General features: G+C 40.7%; 1 protein-coding gene across 1 annotated transcript in view; it reads left to right on the forward strand.

Annotated features, from left to right (window-relative positions):
- Nucleotides 1–27,800, forward strand: part of LOC124163972 (pre-mRNA-processing factor 6) — a 42,102-nt gene that overhangs the window by 12,952 nt on the left and 1,350 nt on the right. Inside the window, exons 9-18 of the mRNA XM_046541113.1 lie at nt 464–637; nt 6,652–6,791; nt 6,903–7,045; nt 8,075–8,253; nt 9,432–9,647; nt 10,975–11,138; nt 17,370–17,547; nt 20,134–20,335; nt 22,833–22,971; nt 24,151–24,277. Coding sequence (XP_046397069.1) covers nt 464–637; nt 6,652–6,791; nt 6,903–7,045; nt 8,075–8,253; nt 9,432–9,647; nt 10,975–11,138; nt 17,370–17,547; nt 20,134–20,335; nt 22,833–22,971; nt 24,151–24,277 — 1,662 coding nt within the window. The remainder of the gene's footprint in view (nt 1–463; nt 638–6,651; nt 6,792–6,902; nt 7,046–8,074; nt 8,254–9,431; nt 9,648–10,974; nt 11,139–17,369; nt 17,548–20,133; nt 20,336–22,832; nt 22,972–24,150; nt 24,278–27,800) is intronic.

A 27,800-nucleotide genomic window follows, 5' to 3' on the forward strand; every position in this document is an offset into this window, starting at 1 on the left:
GTTGAGATTAGAACCGGAAGCACCTAATTGGAGAGAAAACCCTGATCACTTGTTTGAAGTGACGGCTTTGCTCTAGCACCATGAAATAACCATGTATACTTGGCAGCGTAAACTAAAAATTCCTCTAAAGGCGGAGAAAATCCAGAGGGGAAGACGATGCCTTTTAGCTCATCAAGTGTTAAGAGCACAAGTGGGATCTCTGAGTTTGAATCCTTGTCAAAGCAAACGATTTTTCCTCTGAGGAATTTTTGCACTTTATATATACCCGTGTATATGTACCCGTGTACTTAATATATTTGTAAAAGTACACCACTGGCTAGTCCACTGTAATTTCTTTTGGTGAAATTGTTTAATGGCTTAACAATTGTGGTAGCTCAGTGGCCTGAGAGCAGGCAGCCTTGTGTCCTCATCGCTACCTGTATGATGCAGTATGGTGTTTCATGATAGTCTTTTCTCCTCAAAGGTTAATCCCAAGTCGGAGGATTTGTGGCTGGAGGCGGCTCGTTTGCAGTCTGGGGACACAGCCCGTGCCGTGATAGCTCAAGCTGTGAGGCATGTGCCGAATTCAGTCCGCGTTTGGATTCGAGCCGCTGACCTGGAAACGGAGACCAAGGCCAAGAAGAGAGTGTACCGTAAGGTGAGTTTGTATTATTATTAATGTTTATTCTTCTATTGTGATGAATGTATTAACTGAAGGCTAAATATGCAAAATTATTTGTGAAATTGGTATTTAATTCATTAAAATCTCTATTTTCACGCAAGGCACTAATTTTATTTTACCAAATGGTATCTTAGTTAGTTACTACAGTAAACTCTCGATTATACACCCGATTTCGATTTCGATTAGCGCAATTTCGATATAGCGCAAATACGTTCCTCGGGGAAACATTGCAACGCAGTGTAGCCTAATCAAAACTCTTAAATGCTCTCGTGATAAAACGTGAACTTGCGCGAAGTACAAACGAAATTTCTATCATTTTACGCATATTAATGTTATTGCTTGCCTCAAAGCTTCTTTTTTGTTTATATATTAATCGAAATCTATTGCTGTGCAATGGCCAAAAGTATTACTCGTCATTGGGTCCAGATAGCCGGCTTACCGAAGTAATTTATCTCGTCTCCTTAACAGAACAATAATAAATAATTTATATCGTTAATAAAGCGTGGGGCTAGTGGAAATGATTTTTTTTTCAGCAATACGGTTTGAGACGTATTTTTGCCGTCATAGGTTATCGGGCGATTGACTTCCAGGTAGAGCGTCTACGCTAAAGCCTTCAAAGTCATCGGTATTCACAGGGGAGAAATGGAGCGGTGGCCGAGTTGCGTATGAATAGCATCAACACATAAAAGGGTCCGCTATAGAGTCTCAAACACAATGGCTTCGTTCCCTCCCCGCAGTCTTAGGCCTTCTGCGTCTCAGGAATACAGTTCAGCAGTGGAAGGTGATTTAGATAGAGCCATACAGAGTAAAAACCAAGAGAATATGGCAAAAAATAGGAATGCGTGTAGAAGAGGTCAATTGCTTTGAAAATGGAGAGCGTCAAAGGGATATTGCGCGGAAGTTTAAACGTACGATGCCTTATTCTGAATAAAGACGAAGTGAAGAACATCAGTGACCTCAGCCGCACCAACTTCAACCAAGCGGTCTACACATACGGAAAGTTCATAGAGAATCAGTACAAAAAGACGAGAGTGGTAATCGCTCCGAGACATTTAGTGAAAGCTCCGGTTGGTTCCAGCATTTAAACGGCAAGCAGGTATTTTCAGTGCGGCGATATCAGGTGAATATGCAAGTGTTGATAGCGCAGTCACCGCAACATTTTCTGATGAACTCCAAGCTGTGATTGAAAGTGGCTCCTTTCCCCCTCAACCAGTTTTTAGTGTTGACGAGACGATATTGTTTTGGAAAAGAATGCAATCTCGTTCATTCATTTTCAGGGAAGGAAAACCTGGATCAGGTTTCAAGGCATTTAAAGACTGTTTCATGTAGCTGCTAATGACTCGGAGGACTTCAAATTAAAATGATTTATCATTCATAAACTCCGCTAGCTATGAAATGGCATTCGAAGTAGCATTTTCCTGTCATTTCGATGAGCGACAAAAGGGCCTGGGTGACACAATAGTTGTTTTTAGACTAGTTTGAAAAATCGTCAACTGCCGGCAACGCATTACGATCCCCTGAGATAGCAGATGTTAGCCCACCCGCACGACAGGAGGGAATTTCAAAAGCACGTAAGAATTTTTTTTAACGTGAATAAAAGTCTTTGAATGCGTGCATACTATCTTTAAAGATGTTTTAAACTATAAAAATTTATATATATAATGTTTTCTAAGGCTTTTTATGGGAATATAGATGTTTTAGAGGAAATTCAATACCCAAGACCTATCCTACCAGGAACGCATCCCTATCTTCCCAATGATAAAACGCTCTCGTATAACGCAAATTCGTATAGCGCAAAGACCTCGAGGAACGTATCCCTTGCGCTATACGAGACATGGGTGTACAATGCAGGATATTATGATTTTTTTGATAATATGGAGTGAACTTTTGCTCCTGGCAAAAAGCCTATGGTAAATACATGGCGTATTTGATAATGCAAAGTTTTAAAAATTCAAAATTTTTTGAAATTACGAACATTGAGCTCAGTCCCCAGGAGCAAATGGAATTCGTTTATACAAACTAAGGCAAAAAGTTTGTCAACAAAACTAGTTATGCCAGCTGAAGTAACTAAAATAATTAACGCTTGACTGTGGTCCATCAAAAGTGTAAAATCGTAAATGACAGTGTAACTCTGGAGGGAAAGAGTTCGCCTAAAAACTTACGCTGAGAATCGAGGAGAAGTAGGAGTTCAGTAAAAATATTGTGGGTGACACATTTACGTGCCTACTCGTAAACATCGTGTTGACAATTCTTTGTTGTTTAACTTGTGTATAAGGTCGCATGGTGTATTTCTAACACTCCTACTTTTTCAGAGTAGGAGCATAATAAATACCCCACGGATCCAGAGATGTGGTAAGGATATCACCAATGATATACTGCTCACTCCCGATTATCCGGCTGCGGTTTATCCGTGTTGTGGCTTATCGGTGCATGAGTTTTACACTTTTTTGGTGCTTCCCACGATCTTTAAAATAATAAAAGTGATGCAAAAGCACCAGGATATTTGCATTTTAATGCTAGGCTACACCGGACTTAGTATTTCTATTAGATGGAATTATTTTATTTACTTGTTGGCAAGGAATGTTTCAAGTTTACTTGGGTGTCTGCTCTAGCAGTGCTGACGACGATCAGTAGCGTGAAAAAAAAACTCTTGATTAACTTTTAAAGATTCTTCAATGTTCAACAGATCGTAATTTAGGAGATATGTTATAAACGATCTTTGATTGCATATTTCATGTCGCAAATTCGCAATTATTGCCGTGGCCTCGCGAGCGGTTGAATACAGTCCAAGGTAACCAGAGATTTCGTCGCATTCGAGCATGTTTATGCCACGACGAGTCGAGGTCAAACTGGAGAGATAGTGGCGCGACTCATTTTTAATGCTAACATTAAAAAAGTCCTTTCTCTTTATTTATGATACTTTGTTTAATTTTCGATACGATGCCGAAAGAGACACGAAAACTACCACATAAGCACGTGTAAGAGGCGCACCTTTTTTCCCAGATATTGCAGCTGAAAATGGGGGTGCGCCTCTTACACAAACTTCTTATCTTCCCCACCTCCCCTTCACCGGTTGCAAGTTCAAGGGGAACTAAGTGGCCTTGGTTTTCAGCGTGAGTCAGTCATCTGAAACCCTGGGTCAAAATCAAGCGGCAGGCAGGGGAGTTTCTCCCTTAGTGACGTATTTTTAAAATGCTCCTGTTTGAATTTCTTGTAAGTATTGCGCCGTCACGTCGGTACCCCAGAGGTGAACATGGAAAAGATCGCGCGGGGTGATTCGCTCCAGAGTGCGAGCTAAATTTTCTGCCATGAGTGGGCATCCCGCGGCATTTACACTGCATATAGTAATCGCTTATCAAACGTAGAGAAACGCGTAGTTTTGAAGGACATACCTGGTTAATAGTCAACATCTGTCTTGCCGAGCAATTTCCATTACACTGAGCACCTTATTCTTCAAAAAGCATCTTCAGATGCTAAAATGAAGATTTTTGCAACTGAAAATTATATTGGTGTCAAAACCTGCAGTATAAAAAATTCGAACGAGTGTGTTCATTGTTGACGAAACGGTGGATAGAAGAAATCGGAAATGCTTATAAGTGAAGAGCGCTGAAGGAGAGGTCGAGGGGAAGAGGGCTCCCTCCCCTCCGTATTTAAAGCTACGAGCAAAGGAGCAAGGGAAGAACACGTCCGATCTTGCATGTGACGTCGTTGCCTTTAAAGCGAAGGGGCGAAGGCGCAGCAATGTGATATACGCAGTTTGCGTAGCCTAAAGTTTCCAGTCCGTCTCGTCTTGTTTGAATGCGCTTATGTTACCCTTGTTTCTTCCGAAATTGTGCTGTTTGGACTTTGTAGAATATTAATAGCCTTTTTTTAACTGAAAATCTTTGTGTCAATCAATTAGAGCTCAAAAAACTTAAATGCTGTCAGATATACGTCGCGTTAGGTCTCATTCTATTTTGAACCTCGTGCGTGTCATACAATTGCTGAAAGATATCGAGATATCTTCGTGCTCAGTAGGTGACTCACCTAGCATTTGGCCTCCAGAAACTAGGAGAATTGAACCTGGTAGACCGAAAAAGGTCAGTTGATAAGATGGGGTAGGGATGAAACTTGTTTCCACTGCTCCCCTGTAACTTGATATTTTCCTATTTTCCTGTGGGGTCTCGGAAAGGAAAAAAAAACGGCAGAGGCATTAGCTGATGGAGGGCCGAGTGTAGTTCCGTTAAATCTACGACGTGGTTATTATCCTACGGCAGTGAGATTGCCCCGATTGTTGTCCAATCTCTTTGGAAGGTTCATGCTATGTGCCTGTCGTGTTTTGCTTTAAAATTTTCCACGGCTGCGATTCTATTGCAATACTCCTGCGAGAGCTTTTAAAAAAAATTGTTCGTGAGTAGGACTAGCATCGTAGAGCAACGGCGTATGCAAAGAGAGGATCGGAACTCTTTCTACTCCCTCTTATGCCGCCATTACCGCCGCAGTTATCAAAATTTCCACTTTCAATTAGTGTTGAAAGAGGAAATTTCGATAACTGTCGAAATTCCAGGCATACGTCTGCAACACCGCACAACAGGATAAAAAAAACGCAGCTACATTTTATTCTTTATAGCTTCGATACTCAAAATAGGGGTGCGCCTCTTACACACGCTTATAAGGTAAATGAGGTTTAGGTTCATTTTTGGGAATTCACGCAAGTGAACTACTTCTGCACCTAAATATGCCGAGAAATGATAAAATGTGTGTTATAGGAAAAAATGAATGTGGATAATAACGTTTCCCTCTTTATTTCCCCACTAATGGAAGATGCTTCTCCAGCTTTTCACCGGTAGGAACCTTGCTCCTGTCGGTATAAAAGAAGAGAAATTTATTATATAGACATGGCACCTCACACCCGGCATGAATGGCTTTGATGACGAATAAAAAGTCTTCCATTTTAACGTCCGCAAAGATGATGGAGCTCGGCAGCCAGACAAAGAGCCCGAAAAGAATTTACTTCAAATATTCGCCGGTAGAAAATCATTTCCTATGTAATTTAAGATCGTAACAGAATCATGATGAAAATAATTAATCTTAAGGATCATAAATTCACCTGACAATACGGAAGGAACTAGAAATATTAAATTTTGGAGGTTATTTTGGAAATAGGCCAAGACCCTTGTTTTTCTCTTGTCACTGAGCGATAGAGAGTGACATTAATGGTGGTTAGACCGACTGTTGTTAAAATTTCATGTGATCAAAACAAATAAATATCTTATGTGTGGACAATAGTTGCTACATATTCACTATTGACCACAAATTTCTAAGATTAAATTCGTGTACAAAATTTCTAATTTGTTATTTGATTATGTATTTTAAAATGCACGGGAATTTCTTAAGTGTTGAGGTTGTTGATATTTAACTTTAAAGAATAGGAAGTTTAGGGTCATATGATTATTTAACTATCTTTCACACCATTAAATCAGTAACAAAAAGCATTTTAATTCTAGCGTAAATAACCACCAAATATTTTTTTAAAGAGGCCACCAAAGACAGAAAAGGGCGGTGGGAGCAAAAGCAAACATTTTTCGCGACTTATTAAAAAGGTTCGAAATTACGAAACTCAATAGTATGAAGTGCCAATTTTCTAGTCCCGCTGACTTTGTATAATCGAGCGTTTACTGTGCAAAGGTGTGTGGATATCAGTTTGTCGTTGCTCCTAACAGTGTTTGTTGGGGACTGGAGGTCATCTCCCACTATTCAAAATTTCACTGTGCCAGTGAAAAATTTAAAAGCACTTATCACTCTTGCTCAATCAATCAAGTTTTGTCTTTTTTCATGGTTTATCTCTCAATATTCAGCTATAAAATTGAAATTTTCTTGACATTTGAAGTAAACCATGGTCAACATTTCACGAATGATTTACAAATTGCTGTTTAGTGGTTTGGGGTTGTAGTGTTTTGTTCTTATTTCCTCTCTTTGCCATGTACTTACCTTCTACATTCTATATTTAGGCTTTAGAGCACATTCCTAACTCAGTACGTCTGTGGAAAGCAGCTGTAGAGCTTGAAGAACCTGAGGATGCTCGAATTTTGCTAAGTCGTGCTGTTGAATGCTGTCCTACAAGTGTGGATCTGTGGCTGGCATTGGCTAGGTGGGTCTTGCTCATTCTTTCCATAGCTCTTGAGTCTTCAATCTCAGTGTGTCACCCTATTTGATGGCCCTACTCATCATGGAATTATTATTATTTTTTTATTGAAAATAGATTGGAGACTTATGAAAATGCTCGGAAAGTGTTGAACAAGGCACGTGAGAACATTCCGACTGACCGACAGATCTGGACAACGGCTGCAAAATTGGAAGAAGCAAATGGAAACCATCACATGGTGGAGAAAATCATCGAAAGAGGTTTGTTCATGCTTGTGAATGTATTCATTTTCTGCCCCTGAAATATTTCATCCCTCAATGCATTTGTGGTAAGTTACATTTTAGTTTCTAATATGCTGAAAATATCGTGGAAATAAAACTTGGCTGTTTATTCTTTATCCCTCCCTTCGCCATTCTCCGCACGATGGCCAAGTGGAGCTTGGGCTGGCCAATTTTCCCATGCACACACACACACACTAAGGGGTTTGCTGCCCTTGCATCGCCATTCCTTCTCAGCCCAGGTAGATTTTATCGCCAAAATGCTACAAAGACGTCTTGTTACAGACAGATTCTCTATAAATAATTTTAACAGGTCATAAAATTACCAATAAATGTATGATATTCTTATCATTTCCATCATTTTTCCGTCAGTCAGAGCATGGGGGGACGAAGGGGGTTAAAGGCCCCCCCCTTTGGAGATCCAATTTACACTAGATAGAGTGGTAATTTTGTTTGGACCACCTCTACTGCTAGGAATTCCTACTTTTTCCGTCACTTATTCTGTCTTTTTCCGTATTTACAACTGTTGTTCAATTAAAAGCCAGGCATGGCATTACAATCGCAGTTTGTGACCATGCGTTCTGATTGGCTGAAATAGTAAATGGTTTCAGTGACGGAAGAAAGGAACATGCCAAGTGGTGGAGAAAGAGATGGGGTTTCAATCCCTGCAGCCATCGAGATGTGGTCATTTTTCTGCCATTATTGTAACTATTGCTTGGAAGGGGCAGAAACGATGACCATGTGATTCAGGCTTACGGTATGTGTAAGACCTGCTGTGAAGAAGGTGTCAAAGTACTTTCGTGTCGTAATTTTTGGCTGGCTATGTTCCTAATTTCCAGCAATGTTCTTTTTGGGTGAAACCAAACCAGTTGAAAAATTTGCACCAGCAGTGGAGAATAAACTATCTGTTGGTGTGCTTTTTAAACGGAGATATGTGTGCGTGGCCATAAGATCATTGCTTGACCTTTTAGACACTGAGAGTTTTTCCCAATTCTCATAATTTCCTTTCAGCAATCTCATCTCTAAGTGCCAATGGGGTGGAAATCAACCGTGAACATTGGTTCAAGGAAGCCATTGAGGCTGAAAAGTCGGGCTCCGTTCAGTGCTGCAAGGCTCTTGTTCGTGCCATCATAGGACATGGCGTTGAAGAGGAAGATTGTAAGCACACTTGGATGGAGGATGCAGAGGCCGTGAGTGTTTCATTAATTGCAATTTGCTCATCTTCTTAGCGTCGTCATTGATTTCTCATGCTTTAATTGATATGAATATCTCAACACCAGCCTCAGCATTCCCAGTGGGAATTAAGTCCTCACGTGACATGCCGAAGGTCATGGGTTTGAGTCCTTACCAGAGGCTTCCCTCATCCAGATGATTGGTGTTTGTGATTGCGTATGATTAATTGTTGACCCCCCAATGAGAAGTCCATTGTGTGCTCTTTTTGGAAGTGGAGAAAATAATTAAATAATGTGATTAGGTTTTATTCTTATTTTAGTGGTATTTGTCAAGAAGTTTTCTTGTGAAATGTGGTTCACCCAGACCTAGCAAATGAGTTTCATTTTACTTCATATTTTAGATATGTATTAGGGTCAAAGTAGAGTTCAACTGTGGCTCTAATAATATGGCATATGGTGGAATTAGGCTTATATGTAATATTAGGACATTGGGCACCTGGCATCAGTTAAGGTGGGCTGCTGGATATTAGGCTCTTAGCTCATGAGTACCTATTTATTCTCATTCAAGTAATTTTAGATCTTGGGTCATTCATCATACTTTCAGTGTGAGTGCTCTAACTACTTATTTTTAAAATTTAGATCCCTCTATTCACTCATGTCCTCATCATGACTCTTGTGTTGTATATAACTGCTGTCTATAAGTAACCACTGTATATTGTTTTCTGTGTCCATAGCTGCTATCCACTGGCATACACTCTTCAGTTATTTTTTTTTTTTACATTAAGTTACCCCAAGTATTTGGTGAGTGCTGTGAGCTTAGGAAGCCAAGATAAATAAATGCTGCATTTCTGTCCCACACCATTTGGTCTTATTCACATTGTATCTAGAACACAGCGAGTGCATGGGTTAAATCCCGTCAAGTTTTTTAGCTCTTTTAACAACACTAAAGTGATTACCACTTTTGAAAAGAAAAGATGATTAGTATCTTCCCCTTATGAGCACCCACGTACGAAGGAGTTCCTAGATAAACCAGGTGCAGCTGGACACGGACTTGGCTTGACTTGAGTTGAACACACCCACTAGTAGTTCTCTTTTGCCAAATTTGCTATCGGGAGTGAAGTTATGAGAAGTTTAGGAAATTTGCTATTGCATGCTGGGGATGTGTACCTGATAATTGTTTTTTTCTCTCCTTTTAGTGTGCGAATCAGGGAGCGTTTGAGTGTGCCAGAACGATATACGCCCATGCCTTGTCAGTGTTTCCAAGCAAAAAGTCAATATGGCTGAGAGCTGCTTACTTTGAGAAAACAAACGGAAGCAGGGAATCCCTGGAGGCTCTGCTTCAAAGGGCTGTGGCTCATTGTCCTAAATCAGAAGTACTTTGGCTGATGGGGGCCAAGTCAAAGTGGATGGCCGTAAGTTAATGGCTAATTATGTGTTACATATCTTTTTTATAATCCTCAATTTATTCATGCATTGGCTTTTCATGCAATGTGAAGAAGTTTGAATATAAATCCTGGTCTACCATCAGCTATGCTTGCCCGAGTTTTTCTAGTTTTTTTTTCTAATAAATGGAGCAAGATGTAACTTTGGTATGCTATGTTAAATATTTATGTTAGAAATGTTGTCTATCTCATTGTCGAGGGGAGTACTAAAATAACCCTTAGGTATTTGTTGTATTAGTGCGGGATTTAATTGTTGTTCGCACTCAATAAGGTCCCACCATTTACACAACATCTTTTTGCATGGATAAAGATCTTGTTTGACGCCCACCCTGGGTCACTTGTATCGGGGCTAAGTAATTCCTTACGCTGCTTAATATGGATGTACAGGCAGCATTTGCTTTTCCAGTAACAATTAGGTTAATAAATCGTTCTTTGTGTCCAAGGAACTGTGTGTGAGTTGAATGGTGATGGCCAAGCAAACCAGAGAAGATTGTGGCTTGTTGATTTTTGTTGTTTTCGCTTAAAGTTTGTGGAACCCACACTCCAAATTTCCGAACCTTTCCCATCGAGTGAAGATGCTTCTGTATAGCAGTGTGGGGGCATTCCATTTTCTCTACTAGTTCCCTTGTCGTTTGAGATGGATTTTCATGCAGAAGTTGGTTTAATCGCTCTCCAGCAAACTCAACTGGATGGCCGGCCAGAAGGAGGTGCGGTGCGGTCATCCATCTTTGAGGTGTGCCTAATCTTTGAGGTCAAATTTTCCTTTTTTGTCCTTGGCATACCAATCACGAGCGGTTCTTTCAGCTATAGCATCAACTCCATGCATGGCACAAATGATGCTAGAAGCTTCTGTGGTCTTGCAACCTCTATCAAAAGCAAATAGAAGGGGCTGTCAAAAATGCTCATTTTTTCCAAAGTAACATTGTATTTTGACAAGATGAATAGTAAGAGAAATTTATCTTAAAAACAAAGCAGATTCTGGTAGAATAAATAATAGAAATATAGAAATATTCTAGATTTTAATTATAGAAATATTCTCTTTCGCATTACATAGTTAAAAAATTGTGCCAAAGACATTTAATGACATGCTGAATGTTACTGTGTAAAAATATGGTGGGAACTTAGTTGCCATTTTAATAATAGCGAGACTTCATTTTGAATGACAAAATTGCAGGCATACTCAAGTCATTTTTTTATTAGATTTATTGTATTATTGATGATGTATTTATTTCTTTTTGGGGGTGGTTTGCTGGTGAATATGTGTGTGCTGTGATTAATCTCTCTTCCATCGTAACAGGAGGATGTACCAGCCGCCAGAGGTATTTTGTCATTGGCTTTCCAAGCTAATCCCAATTCAGAGGAAATTTGGTTGGCTGCTGTCAAGCTGGAGTCCGAGAACTCGGAGTATGAACGAGCTAGAAGGTTGCTCGCCAAGGCCAGAGCGTCTGCTCCCACCCCTAGGTGATACTCTCCTCACTTTAATTGTGTACATTCTTTCCACTCTATATTCCATGCTACAGATATACCATTACAATTGTACCATGACGGTATTAGATCATCTGGGCATTTAAACGAATGACCAATCACAAACGTCCATTGCTAATGTCCAATCAAAATATCCATTACTATTCCTTATACTATTTCAAAAAAAGGACCTGTTTTTTGCTAGCAAAATACAGTAACTCAGCTTTCAATTTGATGAACCTTCTCCTCATGTTTTGGCTTTGAAACTTAAAAGATATATACTTATTTAATCTTACTTGTGTGTTGTTGCTGTAAAAATAACTAAATGCTCCATTCCGGGTTAGGCCTCTTTATTCTATATCCCACAAACGACTTTACAGCTGGGTGGTTTTACAGCAATAACTCTCAATATGCCGCAAGACACGGCCTTTTATACATGTCGCTCTCGCAGCTCCGCATCCTCGGCGCCCGCTGCAAATAAAATCAGGGAAGGGGAAACGGGTCTAAGGGGTATATCGCTGTGGGGGACGCTCAAGTCATCCGTATCTCGTCCTGATTACTCCTGTCTCCGGTGGGTTTTGGCTCTCTGATGTGGTCTCAAGGTCTGGGAACATTGATTCGTATTCAACAGAAATACTCGGCTGCCGTTCTGCTAAGGTCAGCGCCACCCGATTCCTCCTGATGACTCCGCTATCCGTCTTAATGAGATAGGGCCGGGGATGGCCCGACTCTCCAATAACTGTTCCATACTCCCAACGATCTCTCACCCAAACGGTGTCTCCCACACGCAATAGGGGTAGTTCTTTTGTCAGGTGTCGTCGGTCGTAGTTCCTCTTCTGTCTCTCCACGATGACCATATTCTTATCCCGTACGGTCGTAAGGTTGGGCCATTTGGGATTTAACTTCCTGGGATTAAATGGCAAAGTTGTTCTCAGCTTACGTCCCATTAGTAGTTCCGCTGGGGAATACCCCGACTCCAAGGGTGAAGCACGGTATGCAAGAAACCCCAACAATGGGTCTCTTTCTTTCGCCAGTATGTTTTTTACCGTTTTCACCACTGCTTCCCCTAGTCCATTACTCTTTGGGTAGTATGGGCTGCTAGTTACGATATCAAATCTGTATTCATTCACAAATTCCTGGAACTCTCTTCCTCCAAACGGTGGCCCATTGTCCATTCGGACAACTTGTGGGATTCCGTGATGTGCGAATATGGATTTTATTTTCGCCATCACGTTCGTTGCCCGTGTATTTTCCAAATACGCGACTTCTGGCTATTTTGAAAGGTAGTCGAGGATGACTAAGTACTCACACCCTTGGCTGTGGAAAATGTCCATTCCCACCATCTGCCAGGGCCGCGCCGGTGTCTCCGTAGGTATCAACGGCTCTACTCGGGATGGACAACGTTCGAGACATTCTGTGCACTTGCTTATCATTTCCAGCATTTGATGAGATGCTCCTGGCCACCACATTGACTGCTCCTGCAGTTTGAAATACCTAGATGACCTGCGTGGGTATGGTTCAACATCTCCTTCCTCCATGATTCCGGGATGTAAACCCTTGTCCCCCTGACTAGCAGACTGTCAAGGAGGGAAAGATTTGCTCCTTCATGGTAGAAGCTGGTATCCTCCAACAGCAGTTCCTCTTTCCGTTGCCAGCCCTCTTTCACATACTTACTTATTCGTCGAGTTCTTTCATCTTCTCGTTGCACTTTCAAAACTTCCTTCATGAGTTTGTCACTCATTGGTAAATCCGCTTTCACAGCTTTGACGTACAATTCCACGTCTTCATCGGTGAGAATATCACCTTCTTTTGGAGTTTGGAGATTGGTGACTGTGAGAGAGCATCTGGCGAATACAATTTCTTTCCGGGAACATAAATTACCTCATAGTCGAAATGCATGAGACGCATATGGAAACGCTGCACCCTGGCGGACAATTGGCTGAGGAGATTTGTTCCCAATAGTGCCACGAGTGGTTTATGATCCGTACATAGAAGAAATCTCTTGCCTACTAAATAATTTGCTAATATCTCACAAGCCCAGGTGAGCGCTAATACTTCCTTTTCCAATTGGGCGTAGCGTCGTTCGGTATCTGTCAAAGTCCGCTACGCAAAACATATCGCTCTCCAATCACCATCTGACTGCTGCTGCTCTAGTGTAGCTCCCAATCCATATGACGATGAGTCAGCTAATACTCTTGTCGGTCGATTTTTTTCGTACATGGCTAATGATGGGGCATTAGTTAACCTTCGCTTGATTTCTTGGAAAGCTTTGGTGTGCATAGCAGTCCATGGCAAAGGCTCTTTTTCCCTCATCAGCTCTCTCAAGGGTTGGGTAACGTCCCCCAAGTGAGGGAGAAATTTCAGATGATAATGCACGATTCCAAGAAATCGACGTACCGTATAAGCGCGTGTAAGAGGCGCACCTTTTTTCCCAGAAATTGCAGCCGAAAATGAGGGTGCGCCTCTTACACAAACTTCTTATCTTCCCCCCCCCCTCCCCTTCATCGGTCGCAAGTCTAGGGGGAACTGAGTGCCCTTGGTTTCCAGTGTGACACAGTCATCTGAAACCCTAGGTCAAAAACAAGCGGCAGGCAGGGGAGTTTCTCCCTTAGTGACGTATTTTTAAAAAATGCTCCTGTTTGCTTTTCTTGTAAGCATCGCGCCGTCACGTCGGTACCCCAGAGGTGAACATGGAAGATCGCGCAGGGTTTTTTGCTCTGGAGGGCGCGCTAAATTTACTGACACGAGTGGGCATCCCTCGGCATTTATACTGCATATATTAATCGCTTATCAAATGTAGAGAAATAAGTATTTATGAAGGACATACCTGGTTAATCGTCAATATCTGTCTTGCCGAGTAATTTCCATTACACTGAGGGCCTGATTTTCCAAAAATCATCTTCAGACGCTAATATGAGGATTATTGCAACTGAAAATTATATTGGTATCAAAACCTGCGCTTTAAAAAATTCGAACGAGTGTGTTCATTGTTGGACTAAATTGTGGATGGAAGAAATCAGAAATGCTTATAAGTGAAGAGCGTGGAAGGAGAGGTCGAGGGGAAGGAACACGCTCCCGTGCGTGTCTTACAATTATTGAAAGCTATCGAGATATCTTCGGGCTCAGTAGATGACTCACCTAGCATTTGGCCTCCATAAACTGAGAGATCGATCAAGGTCAGTTGGTGAGATGGGGTAGGGATGAAACACGTTTCCCTGTAACTTGATGTTTTCCTATTTTCCTGTGGGGTCTCGGAAAGGAAAAAAACGGCAGAGGCATTGGCTGATGGAGGGCTGAATGTGGCTCCATTAAATCTATGACGTGGTTATTATCCTACGGCGCTGAGATTGCCCCGATTGTTGTCCATGTTCTTGGGAAGGTTCATGCTATGCGCCTGTCGTGTATTGCCTTAAAATTTTCCACGGCTGCAATTCTATTACAATATTCGATAACTGTTGAAATTCCAGGCGTACTGGAATTTCGACAGTTATCGAATATACGTCTGCAACACCACGCGATAGTATTAAAAAAATGCCGCAAAATTTTTATCTTCATAGCTTCGATGCTCAAAATAGGGGTGATGCGCCTCTTACACACGCTTATACAGTATTTCTGCTTCCATTTCGGGCCGCAGCAATTTTTCTATTGCCATAATTTTTTCAGGATCTGGCTTGATTCCATCCTCGGCCGATATGACATGGCCTGAGAATATTGTCTCTGCGACCCAAAATCGGCATTTCTCACGATTCAACGTGATCCCATTTTCTCTAAGACGCTGGAGGACGGCGTTCAATCTCACGTCGTGCTCCAGCTGCGTCGCTGCAAATACCAGTATGTCATCCATAACGTTGACTACCCCCTTTAAACCTGTCAATGCTTCAGACATTCGTCATTGAAAATGCTCTCCGGCTGAAGATAATCCCTTTGGCATCCGGTTAAAACAATACCTTCCAAAAGGGGTAATGAAAGTAGTTAGCGGACAGCATTCTCTCTCTAGTGGTATTCGGTAGTATCCTCTGCAAGCGTCCAATTTTGTGAAAATTTTCACTTCCGAAGCCTTCATCAGCGTTAGACATTTATCCACGGTTGGCAGTTCGCGCTGTTGTTTTCGAATGCAATTATTTAATTTCGTGAAGTCTACACATATTCGAACTCCTCCGTCTGCTTGGCGCTACTACCATGGGTGCGCACCACTCCGTCGGCTCTTCTACCGCCGTTGTTATTCCTTCGCCCACCATTTTCTTAATTTCTTTCTCAACCTTATCTTTCAATGGCAAGGGCACTCTTCTCGGCGTAGATACCGCGTAGGGAACGGCTTCATTCTTGATGCGAATGACGTAAGGTTTCCGCATTCTTCCCAGCCCATGAAAAAGTTCCTGGTTGTTTTCTTCCGGATGACCAGCTGTTATTTCTCGCAGCCAAGTCAAAATTCCCAGGGATGATGTAGCTGGTCGTCCCATTCACCACGAAAATCTTGTCCTCGTACACACGATCCTTCCAACGTAGAAGTGACCGGAATTTTCCTTTCGGCTCCGATGACAGTGACATCCACGCCTGTGTCGACTTTAAAGGGGATTTTTTGGTTACCGATGATGAGTGAGACCCTCCATGGTTCTTCTCCCGTCGAAATGCTTCCCAGAAAGAAATGGTCGTTTTCACCCAGTAGCTGCTTTCAGCTCAATTTTCTGCTCAATTTCAGCAACCGTCTTCGTTCTGCAAACCGCTGCCCAATGTCCTTTCTTTTTACAAAAGGCGCACGCAGATTGACACGCCGGACATCATGCGAAAGCGTGCTGCTGCGTTTTCCCGCACTGTGGACATTTGCGACCACTCACCTGCATTTGGTCGGGTGGGGCGGCTGTTGAAGTCGATGCCTTCTGGTGCCGTGGAGCCTTCTTCCGCACCGCGTCTACCTCAGATGCTCGTGCTCGCGAGTGCACGGTTTTATCTTCCCCCGAGTTACTCCTTATCAGCGTCTGTTGCCCTTCTGCTTGCCTTGCCTTTGTAATGGCTCTCTCCAGGGTAATCGGGATCCAATTGTAGGGCTTCCGACAACTTGGCGTTCTGTGAACCGACTACCAGATGGTCCCTCACCAATTCTTCACGCAGGGTGCCAAATTTACAATTTTTAACGAGAATATGCAGATTCCGAACGAATTCTTCCACAGTTTTGGTCTCTCCTTGCAGTCGCTTGTTGAAACGGGCACGTTCGTAAGTTATATTTACCTTCGGGACAAAATGCTCTTCAAACTTTCCAAACACTATACAATACTTCTTTTCTTCTTCCGCCGATAGGTTGAAGGATGATAGTATATTGTCCGCGTCGTCACCCATTGCTTAAATCAATGCGTCGACTTGCTCGTCTTCCGGCTTTTTGGCGAGTCCAGACACCCGTCTGTACCTCTCGAATCGTTGACTCCATCTTGGCCAATCTTCCGCCACGAAGGAAAATTGCTGGAGTATGGACCAGGCAGGACCTCCTATTCCTTCGACTTGCTTATTCGACATAGTAACACACACCTGACACCATGTGTTGTTGCCGTAAAAATAACTAAATGCTCAGTTCCGGGTTAGGCTTCTTTATTCTACAGCTCGCAAACGACTTTACAGCTGGGTGGTTTTACAGCAATAACTTCCAATATGCCGGAAGACACGGCCTTTTACACATGTCGCTCCGCGTCCTCTGCACCCGCTGCCTTTCCGGGGTTGTGGTTAATGGGGCCTCCGCGCGAACCCGCCACAACTTGTACTTGATAAAATTATATTAACACATTCAATGCGGGCCCGATTTTCATTAAAGTCATCAAAATTGGTCATTTAAATAAGAAAGAAAAATGGAGGGAGGTTTCCGAACCATAACTTCCTTTCAAATACTGCTTTTTACGAACAGCGCACACGTTTGGACAGAGTGAAGCTTGCTGAAGGCCATGCACATGATCGGAAGACTCGGAAGTGGATGATAGTTGCGTACGGAGGCAGAGAAAGGGCTCCCGGATGTCTGCTTGGACAGGACTACGTCAATTGATATGCTCCGCACTGAATGTGTTAATATATTTTTCTATAGTATATGATGAGCTAAACCTGAAATCCACCATCATTGAAAAGAAAAAGTGACAACTGTGGGGCCACTTTTGTGCCAAGACAGCCATGCTGAAAGGGCCATACCTAGATATCCTATTCCGTTATAATGCTTCGTGACTGATGAAATTGTGTTTTGTTAATTTTCAGAGTGATGATGAAGTCAGCCAAGCTGGAATGGGCATTAGAAGACCTGGATAAAGCTCTTATTCTTCTCGATGAAGCTCTGAAAGTTTTCCCAGACTATGCCAAACTTTGGATGATGAAAGGTCAGATTGAAGAGCAGAAGGCGGACCAAAAGCAAGCTTGGGACACTTATCACCAAGGGGTGAGAATTTAATTGTTAATTTAAGTGTCATTTGCTCTCACTATCTATAGTTCTCATGGATATTTTGTGGGTTTTTATCGTACCTTGCATTGAATGGAACTGATGGCCTCTCTTCCATACAATGCCAGGATGGGTCAGTTCCAGTTTTTTATTAGATGTGATTCCGGTTCAGTTGGTGGCATTGGTTGGTGGTTTTGATTCCCATTTCAGGTTCTTAATAGTCATCTCACAAGTAAATGAATCCTCCTATTCATACCTTTCATACCTTTAAAATTCAAAAGAGCGTATTCTGTCCCTTTAGAATGACATAATAAGGCAAATTTCCACTGCACAATTATTGCTGCTTTTGATTTATGATGCAGAAAGCTATGTCTTTGCCGTTTGACTATCTCTCTTTCATTTTATACAGTCGCAAGGAAATTTCTTCTTGATAGATATACTTACGCATTCACATGATATCATGTTAATTTTTTTTATAATTGAAAATATTTTTTTTCTATTTCTTACTGTATCTTGTGACCCCATGATATATGTACGTCAAGTTTTAAACATCTGTCATTCAGAGTGAAACCTTATCATTGTTTTTTTTGGTTACCCCTTGGTTAGTACTCTTGTGTTTATGCTTTGAGCACATGTGTTGAGGCACTCTGTTATAGTAGTCAGGTGCTAAGCAACAATTTTCTTGGTGTTACTTCACACCTTTAATATATTGATAGTAGAGATGGGTCGAATAGCAGTTTCTCGAACTCGAATATCGAATTTGAATATTAAATCATTGCTCGAATATTCGAATACCTCGAATACTAAACGATGAATGCAGGAATGTTTGACTCGGTTGCCTATGCAGCAGGAAATACAAGATTTTGGGGAGTAAGTTTGATTTCCTTTAAAGGATTCGAACAGGAATTTAGCTGATTAATGCGATATTTTCATTTTATGAAAACAATTGGGCATATAGTTGATTCAACTAACATCTCTTTCAAATATTCTAAGGGGACACACCACCTCACGAAAAATGATTGCATTTACACTGCTACGATGGATTTCTGTCTGATGTATACATTCTGATCTACCAAACGTCATTTCAGCGGAATGCCCATCTGATACTCGGCATCATCCAACTTCTTATTTTCAACAGGTAGCTCAAATTACCCCCACTCCTGCTGTCAAGTGCTAGCGGACAATCTGAGGCATTTTGCAAAATACACGCTCTTCTCCACCGAATTTTCTTCAATTATTTTCAATCCATCTTTAAAAGTTCTCACGAGATAAGAAGATGAATTCGAATTGCTAGCATGGAGAAACCAAATATCCTGAGAAAATATCCCTTCGTCTATGACTGTAACTATAGAGATTTATAGCACAACTCATAATTAGTAACTTGATACATGTTTTCGGGAAAAAATACCGCATCAACTTCCCAGAAGCTCTGCTGCTCATATTGAATGTCGCCAGAATGCTAAGTCTCCGTCGTATTTTGACATTTATTTCCTCGCGTAAAATGCTTAAATAAAGTCAGAAATGCATCGCGTTTGGTCTTGTTCTTTTTTAAATGACGTGCACAATACTAATATTTCAATCCAATAAAGGTGTAATATCAACTGCTGAAAGTCATTGTTAGACACCTTTTGGGCTATAGGTGATTCATGCAGCAGTTGACCTCCAGAAACTGGGAACTTTGAAGTAGGTAGGCTGAAAAAGGTCAGTGGGTGAGAAAAGGGGGGATGCGAAACATGTTTCTATTATTCTCGTGTAACTTGGTATTTTTTTCGAAGCTAAGGTCTTCATAATATGATCACTGCGCGAGCTGTGACCTTTTTTTCATTTCAAAGAAGAGGAAAGCCTCAGAGAGGGGGCTAGTGCTGAATAGAGGGGGATAGTGGATCTTGGGAAATGCTCTAATGTAACTATCCCTCTGTACTCATGCAGCAGTTGACCTCCAGAAATGGGGAACTTCGAAGCAGGTAGCCAGAAAAAGGTCAGTGGGTGAGAAAAGGGGGAGGGTGTGAGGCACGTTTTTATTGTTCTCATGTCACTTGATATTTTATTTCGAAGCTATGGTCTTCGTAATACGATCCCTGCGCGAGCTGGGACCTTTTGTTTGATTTCGGAGAAGGGGAAAGGGTCAGAGTGGGTGAGGCGAGTGCTGAATGGAGGGAGATAGCGGATCGTGGGAAATGCCCTAAGGTTGCTATCCCACGGCACTGAGGTTCTCCTGGTGGGGGAAACCGGGGAATTTCGTATTTTTTCACCCAATCATTTTCGGTTCCCCACGTCGAACTCTTTTCACTGCCTAATCCGCGAATTTGATGTAGTTCGTCAACTTGCCTAAAACGGCGCTGCATGCACTAAACGACTAGAGTTCTTTACAATTTTCTGAGCCAACTACCAACGACAGTGTGCGACAGAATATGGCGCGAAATTCAAAGTATTCGAAGTACTCGAGAGTGTACCTTTAGCATAATTATTCGAGACCTCAAATATCGAATACTATCTAGTATTCGAGGTATTCGAGTATTCGCGGATACTATTCGCATATTTCTAATTGATAGACATTTTTACTCTCTCCTTTTGTCTTGGATGCAGTTGAAGAAGTGCCAAAATTCTGTTCCTTTGTGGCTGCTACTATCTCGGCTCGAGGAGAAGAAGGGTCAGCTGACCAAAGCACGCTCTGTGTTGGAGAAGGCTCGACTCCGCTGTCCCAAGTGTCCCCTTCTGTGGCTCGAAGCGGTGCGAGTGGAGGCTCGAGCAGGACTCAAAGACATTGCTAACACACTGATGGCTAAAGGTGATTCATTATTTATGTTTTTTGTGCTTATTATTTGTAATCAATGATCACTATTAACTATATTTTCAAATCTATTCCCAATTATCAGAGACTATCTCTAATGAGATGATAATTTTGCAAGAAGTAATTGTAAAAAGAAGGCATTTCTACGGATCACATATATCAATTTTAATTTCTTATTGTAATCACCCTGTAACTGTGTGAAATGCTTCCTTTAGGGCTCACTGTCAGCCATTGCTTAAGAAGCTGGGTCTGCTCATTGTACCTTCCATTTATGTTTATAGTATTGTGCTATATGTTAGATCCAACATGTCTCTATTTGATAGAAATGAGAACCCACACAACCACTGCACCGGTAGATCTGAGGATTTGCATACTATGCAACAGAATTTTTAATTTTGTTCCCTGGGGTGATGGGGATAAAACTGTATCATGTAATCCATGCCATAATAAAAAAGAGACAACTTTGAATGCCTTCAAAAGACTGTTGCGTAACTTCCTACTTTAGGAATATTTCTACTAAGTTGAGGACTTATTTATGTTTTTCTTTGTAAATATGTTTTTCATTGTTCTCATTCCATCTTTTGAAATATGACATGTTCTATGCATTCTTTGTAATGTCTCTGGAACTTAAAAATTTTAATATCAAAAGAACTGCTTATTCATAAATGCTACTATAGCATTGATGAGTTGTTAGTGATATATTTTTGTAGTCTGTATTTTACTACTTTTTCTTCATTTTTATGCATTTTTTGTATTTTTCTCTATGACTAGTCCTATGTTGTACTTGTGTAACCAACAGGATATTAAATATTATTATTATTATTATTACTACTTTATCATGCCCCTTCCAGGCCAATCTTGTATGCATAATTTGTGTGTATATCTTATGCATCCATACCTTGCTTGGCGCAATTTCAATATGGAGCAAATTCACTCCTTGGGGAAACTTCCTTACACTGCTTTGCCTAATCAAATAACCTTAACATTCACGTGATAAAACATGAACTTGTGTTAAGTACACATGAAATTACTCTCATTTTACACATATTAATAGTATTTCTTGCCTCAAATCTTATTCTTTGTTTATATAATCATTGAAATCCATTGCCAAAAACATAACTCGTCATGAAGTCTGAGGAGCTGATCTACGGAAGTTATTTATCTCGTCTCCTTTACTGAAATATATTAGCTAATTTAGATCATTAATTAAGTTTGGAGCTAGTTTGGGGCTGGAGTTTTTTTTTACAATTCGCTGTTTGAGATGTATTTTTTGCCATCCTAGAGGGTATCGGACAAATAGATTTCCTCGTAAAGGGTCCAGCTTAAAGCGTTTAATGTCGTAGGTATTCACGGGGGAGGGGGTAGAAATGGAGCAGGGGGCAAGTTGCATATGAATAGCATCAACAAGTGAAAAGGTCTGAGAGAGATTCTCAAACACATTGGCTTCTTTCCCTTCCAGCAGTCGTATGCTCTCTGCATCTCAGGAATACAGTGCGGCAGTTGTTCAGGAGTATTAGGTGATTTTGATAGAGCCATACGGAGTAAAAACCAAGTGAACGGTGGCAAAAAATAGGAATGCGGATAGAAAAATAATGAAGATATCAAGAAATAGCCTAAACCTGGAAGAGAAATTAAAAGTGATCTATTGCTTTGAAAAAGGAGAGGGTCGAAGCGGTATTGCATTTAAGTTCAAGCTCACAATGTCGACAGTCCACACTTTTTTTCTGAATAGAGGCGAAGTTAAAACGTCAGTGACATCAGCCATACCAACTGCAGCCAAGCGGTCAACAGGTACGCAAAGTTCATTGCTAGATAAAAAACGGAAAGACTTCTAATTACCTGGATTTATCATAAATGGTCTAATGATGTTCCTCTATCACAGGCAGTTATTTGTGCAAAACCTGTAGCTTGAATTTGAATCTATAAAAGAAGATAAGGGTGGTGATTGCTCCGAAGCTTCAAGAGAAAAGGGCCTGGGTGACAAGAATTGTTTTAAGACTGGTTTGAAAATTCGTCACCTGCCGGCATTGCGAACCCCTGAGCTAGCATGTTTTTTTCCTAGGTGTTAGCCTACCCGCACATAAGGAGCAAATTTCAAAAGCACATACAAATATTTTTTGATGGGAATAAACATCTTTGAATGTGTACTTAATAGCTTTAAAGATATTTTTAACTATAAATGTTTGTATAAATGAGGTTTTCTAAGGCTATAAATAGGAATAAATATGGTTCATAGGAAATTTGATACCCAACAACTATGCTACCGGGAATGCATCCCTATCTTCCCCATGTTAAGATGGTCTCAAATTATGCAAATTTGATTAGCACAAAAACCCTAAGGAACGCATCCCTTGTACTAAGCGAGGCATCGGTGTACATGTATACATAATATGTGTAATATTTGCAGAAAAAATAAAAGTGCCACAACAAATAAGGCAAAAAGTTAACAATTATATGTCATTCATTTGGCTGTGTGTATTCTTGACTCTCGTAGCCCTGCAAGAGTGTCCTGCATCTGGCGTGCTCTGGGCTGAAGCAGTGTTTTTGGAGCCTCGACCCCAGAGGAAGACAAAGAGCGTAGACGCCTTGAAAAGATGTGAACATGACCCACATGTTCTGCTGGCCGTTTCCAAGTGAGTGCATTTCATTGTACATATTTATAACACTGACGTTACCCAATTCAAATTTATTTTGAGTTTGATGCCCTTGAATGAAATGAAGAGAGAGTAAGTAAGATAACTTGGAAAAAAATTTTATTTGTTTATTTAGCTAACGCCAATAACAGCACTAAGGCCTTTACATTGGGTTATATTAACAAAATAAATTATGTAAATATAACAAAAAACAAGTTTAAAAATAATCTCATAAATAACAATCATGTTTAACACTTGCATTAGATACAAAAGGTGGAAATCAAAATGAAAGTCTTTGCAATTGGCTATTGAAACTGGTGTGGGATGCAAAGAGATCAAGAGAAGAAGAAGTAGTATTTGAAAGGGAATTGAAAAGAGAAGGCAAACGGTAGAAAAGGGACCTATGGGAAATTTACAGTCGGAATTTGGGCTGGTGTAGAGTTTCAGTATTGTGGGTTTTGCGTGCTGGAATTTTTCCAAATCGACCAACCAGCACTAAAAAATCACTCACTATAGTGTTACCCTTGCTATAGGCTGTTGTCGTTAAGTGGACTTTCACTCTTTATATAATTCTCCTATCTTTGGGCTAAATGATTTTTATTGAAATTTACCTGTAATTTCTATCAAGCGAGGAATTATCTAAATGCCTCTATATTTTTACAACCATTGCTGTCATTTGGATAAAGACTCTGAATGTGGTAAAGAAGCAATCCAACTTTTGTCATACTACTTTCCAGGTGGTGCATGTATTAAATATTTGGTTAGCCACCTCTATGATGGCATTCAATTCATAACGAAATTCATTGTAGTTCATGAGTGTTTTCCGCCTACATTGTGCATTATCATACTCTGATGGCTACTTTTTATGCATGAATTTTGGATGTGGAATTGTTCTCTGGTATTCCAACCCAGGGGCATACATTAGCCAGGGGGCAAGGGCCCTCCCAAAGTGAGGAAAATGTTTTAGCATCTCAGCTTTCTCTCGCCCTCCACTGAGAGCTATCAAAGTGCTTCCGTTCCACCTAATTTTACTATCATGTTTTCTAAGTGCTTAAATGTACAGTTATTTTGATAAGTATAATATATAGTTGGGTGACTTTTTTTAAACCTTCTCGATATTGCACCCTGAAAAAAATATATTCTACTAGGCCAACCCATAATTCCAAGTTTTTGTTTCAGATTGTTTTGGACGGAGCGAAAGAATCAGAAATGTAGGGAGTGGTTCAACAGAACGGTGAAGATTGACCCCGACTTGGGTGATGCATGGGCCTACTTCTATAAATTTGAATTAATCAACGGAACTGAGGTAAGTATCAACATACTCTTCTGCTTAATTTTTTCCAGATTTCATGAGTGCCTGCGTGCAGGGCCGGCCTTAGGGCGGGGCAACCGCCCCGGACTTTGGGGGGCGTTCGTGAAAAAAAAATTTAAAATATACGATAGTTTTGAAAACACAATTTCAACTATTACTGTATTGTTAAGTCCGTCTTAGACATAAAATAATATTATGAAAAAGGAATAATAATGCAGTAATTTTTAGTGTGCAATTGCATTTGTCAGTACAGCACTGTGTCGTGTGAGTGATAACAACGAGTGAGAGAACTTGACATGAGTGAGAGTGGGTGCGGCTAGGGAGTTTGTAGATGGGGTATAGAGTTTAATATTTTAAGTGAAGGGCCCCGCACTAAAGGTTCGCCCCTAGCCCCGCACCTGCTAGGGCCGGCCCTGCGTGCGTGTTTTCACGGTGGAAAGTGTCATTCATGTACTTGTCATTTCTTCTGCATATTTGTATTTGTGGAAATTCTCACAGCACTCATTTTTGGCTTGGATGAAGTTTCACCAATACCTTTTGCAGATGAGTGAAAAAAGATGAATTTATTAATGAGCATACCTTTTTATTCTGTAAATGTCTTTGAATTGTTTAATCCGAGCAGGAAATATACTCAGTGAAATTTACAATTGCCAACTCTTTATTCGTTAGCCTTATTATCACTCATAGCTTTGTGGTGAGTAGTTAAGTTGAGTGCCTATTGAATGAGTCTCATTTTCATATTCCCCCTGTCACTGCTAATATGTCTGTCAATCAAAGCCAATTCCTCGAAATCATGAAGAAAAAAAACTCTCAACTCTGTCCAACTGAAAAATCAGTGAAAAACTTGAAATTTTAGTTTATAATCAGGAATTTCTTGCCTGTAATAACGTAAGTAATGTAATGTCTCAATGAATGTTGTTGATTAGTGTGAGGAACTTCGAGTGCTAATTTAACCCATTATCATCCATCTCCCTGTGATTTAAATCAACCCTTCAATTTAAATTGATCCATTTTCAAAAATCTACCTGTCAGAAAAGTATTTCTAAGGCAATTTACAATGGAAAAATTTTTCTAAATAGCCACCAGATGGCAGCTGCTATCAGGTATATTATCTGGCCAAAAACTTAGCTAGTGTGAGATAGCAGCTGGATCAACTGATAGATATCATCACTATGCATTCTGCGTACCAGTACGCTTGTGAAGTGTTTGTGTCCAGCTTGAGGCCATGTATGCTTGTGGATACGCTTGTGGATGCGAATGGGTGAAAGAGCACGATGTTAAGGTATTCTCCTGTTTTAGGCAGGTTATCATGGAACATTTTTCGAATCACCTTGTATGTCCCCTAATGGAATAGGGTAGTTTCCTTCATCAAAGAAAACGAAAGGCATTGATTGCGATTCGTTACCCACCATTAGGGTTTTCGTAATATACAAATTATTTGGTTTTAGAAATACCGGTTTAGACGAATGGCAATGGTCAATTTTATCCTCATTTTAAAAAGGCCAGATTGGCGCCCATGCGATTCCACTCCATATAACGTCACAGGGACCTAGTTTCTATACGAGTAGATAGGAGTTTTACATTGTCTGAGTTTTACATTGTCTTACAATGCTTGGATGAGGCACAGAGCTCAGGGAAACATCTCTTAATAATCAATTATTAAAATTGTCTAAGGTCGGAAAGTTTCCTTGTTTGATAGGGGAATAATAATCCTTATTTAAGCCAAGCGCTACCTGCTAGCAGGGTTCTCAGCTACCTGCTAGCATCCTGGGTCGTATCAGCGCTCAAAGCCTCGTCCCAAAGTCACATCACATGATGGCTGTGGGAACCAGAAATACGTCACACGGTGTTTTCCCAGCATTCATACTTAGCTGTCACGTTTTTGCGCGCTTGAAAATTTTCACTTTTCATTTAATTGCAAAAAATAGATGTTGTCATTTAAAAATCTACTCCTGGAGTAGGTATTTCTTGCTATCTTTCGATTTAGACAGTAAAAAAATAATAGGAAACCACCCTATTTGTTTTACTCTCCTGTGTTCCCTTTCTTTCTGTCTGCAAATGCAAATACTTCCTTCCACTGGCCTAACTTTCTTCCTTGTGGATGCGAATGGGTGAAAGAGCACGATGTTAAGGTATTCTCCTGTTTTAGGCAGGTTATCATGGAACATTTTTCGAATCACCTTGTATGTCCCCTAATGGAATAGGGTAGTTTCCTTCATCAAAGAAAACGAAAGGCATTGATTGCGATTCGTTACCCACCATTAGGGTTTTCGTAATATACAAATTATTTGGTTTTAGAAATACCGGTTTAGACGAATGGCAATGGTCAATTTTATCCTCATTTTAAAAAGGCCAGATTGGCGCCCATGCGATTCCACTCCATATAACGTCACAGGGACCTAGTTTCTATACGAGTAGATAGGAGTTTTACATTGTCTGAGTTTTACATTGTCTTACAATGCTTGGATGAGGCACAGAGCTCAGGGAAACATCTCTTAATAATCAATTATTAAAATTGTCTAAGGTCGGAAAGTTTCCTTGTTTGATAGGGGAATAATAATCCTTATTTAAGCCAAGCGCTACCTGCTAGCAGGGTTCTCAGCTACCTGCTAGCATCCTGGGTCGTATCAGCGCTCAAAGCCTCGTCCCAAAGTCACATCACATGATGGCTGTGGGAACCAGAAATACGTCACACGGTGTTTTCCCAGCGTTCATACTTAGCTGTCACGTTTTTGCGCGCTTGAAAATTTTCACTTTTCATTTAATTGCAAAAAATAGATGTTGTCATTTAAAAATCTACTCCTGGAGTAGGTATTTCTTGCTATCTTTCGATTTAGACAGTAAAAAAATAATAGGAAACCACCCTATTTGTTTTACTCTCCTGTGTTCCCTTTCTTTCTGTCTGCAAATGCAAATACTTCCTTCCACTGGCCTAACTTTCTTCCTTAGCTTTCAGCATCCCCTCCCTGGTCCGTGTGCCTGCTTGTCCTTGCTTGCTACGTTGCACTCACTCACTTGCATTTCTTTCTATATTCTCCTCCACATCTCAAATAAACCCCTTCTAACATTTCTCTTCCTCTTTTCTCAACATCCAAGTTTCCATCCTGCAAAGAGCTACCCTCCAGAACAAACTATTCACTAGTTTTTTTTTCTTCTTTCTCTAACATGACGATTCTCTCATTATGTCATTCCTATTCACCTCACGTATACACAGAATTTGTTTTTGGTCCCATGAATAACCCAGCATGAACCCATGAATTCCCTACGTCGGTTATGAAAACTATCGTTTGCATGATGACCTCAGTTATGGAACGTATTTCTTCAGTCCCGTGATATGAAGCACCTCATTGATACGACTTGTCAGAAAACTGTCGTTTGGAAAGATTTCGGCAGGCACAATGATTTTAGTCACACGAGTGGCCGTGCTGTGTGCACAGTACATTGAGATACTGATTCAGAGTAACAAGTTTTCAATAATTACTGTTACTATGTATTAGATATTAAATGTAACTTCAGT

This window comes from Ischnura elegans, chromosome 8 (genome assembly GCF_921293095.1).
Source record: "Ischnura elegans chromosome 8, ioIscEleg1.1, whole genome shotgun sequence".
NCBI classification, from domain to species: Eukaryota; Metazoa; Arthropoda; class Insecta; order Odonata; family Coenagrionidae; genus Ischnura; species Ischnura elegans.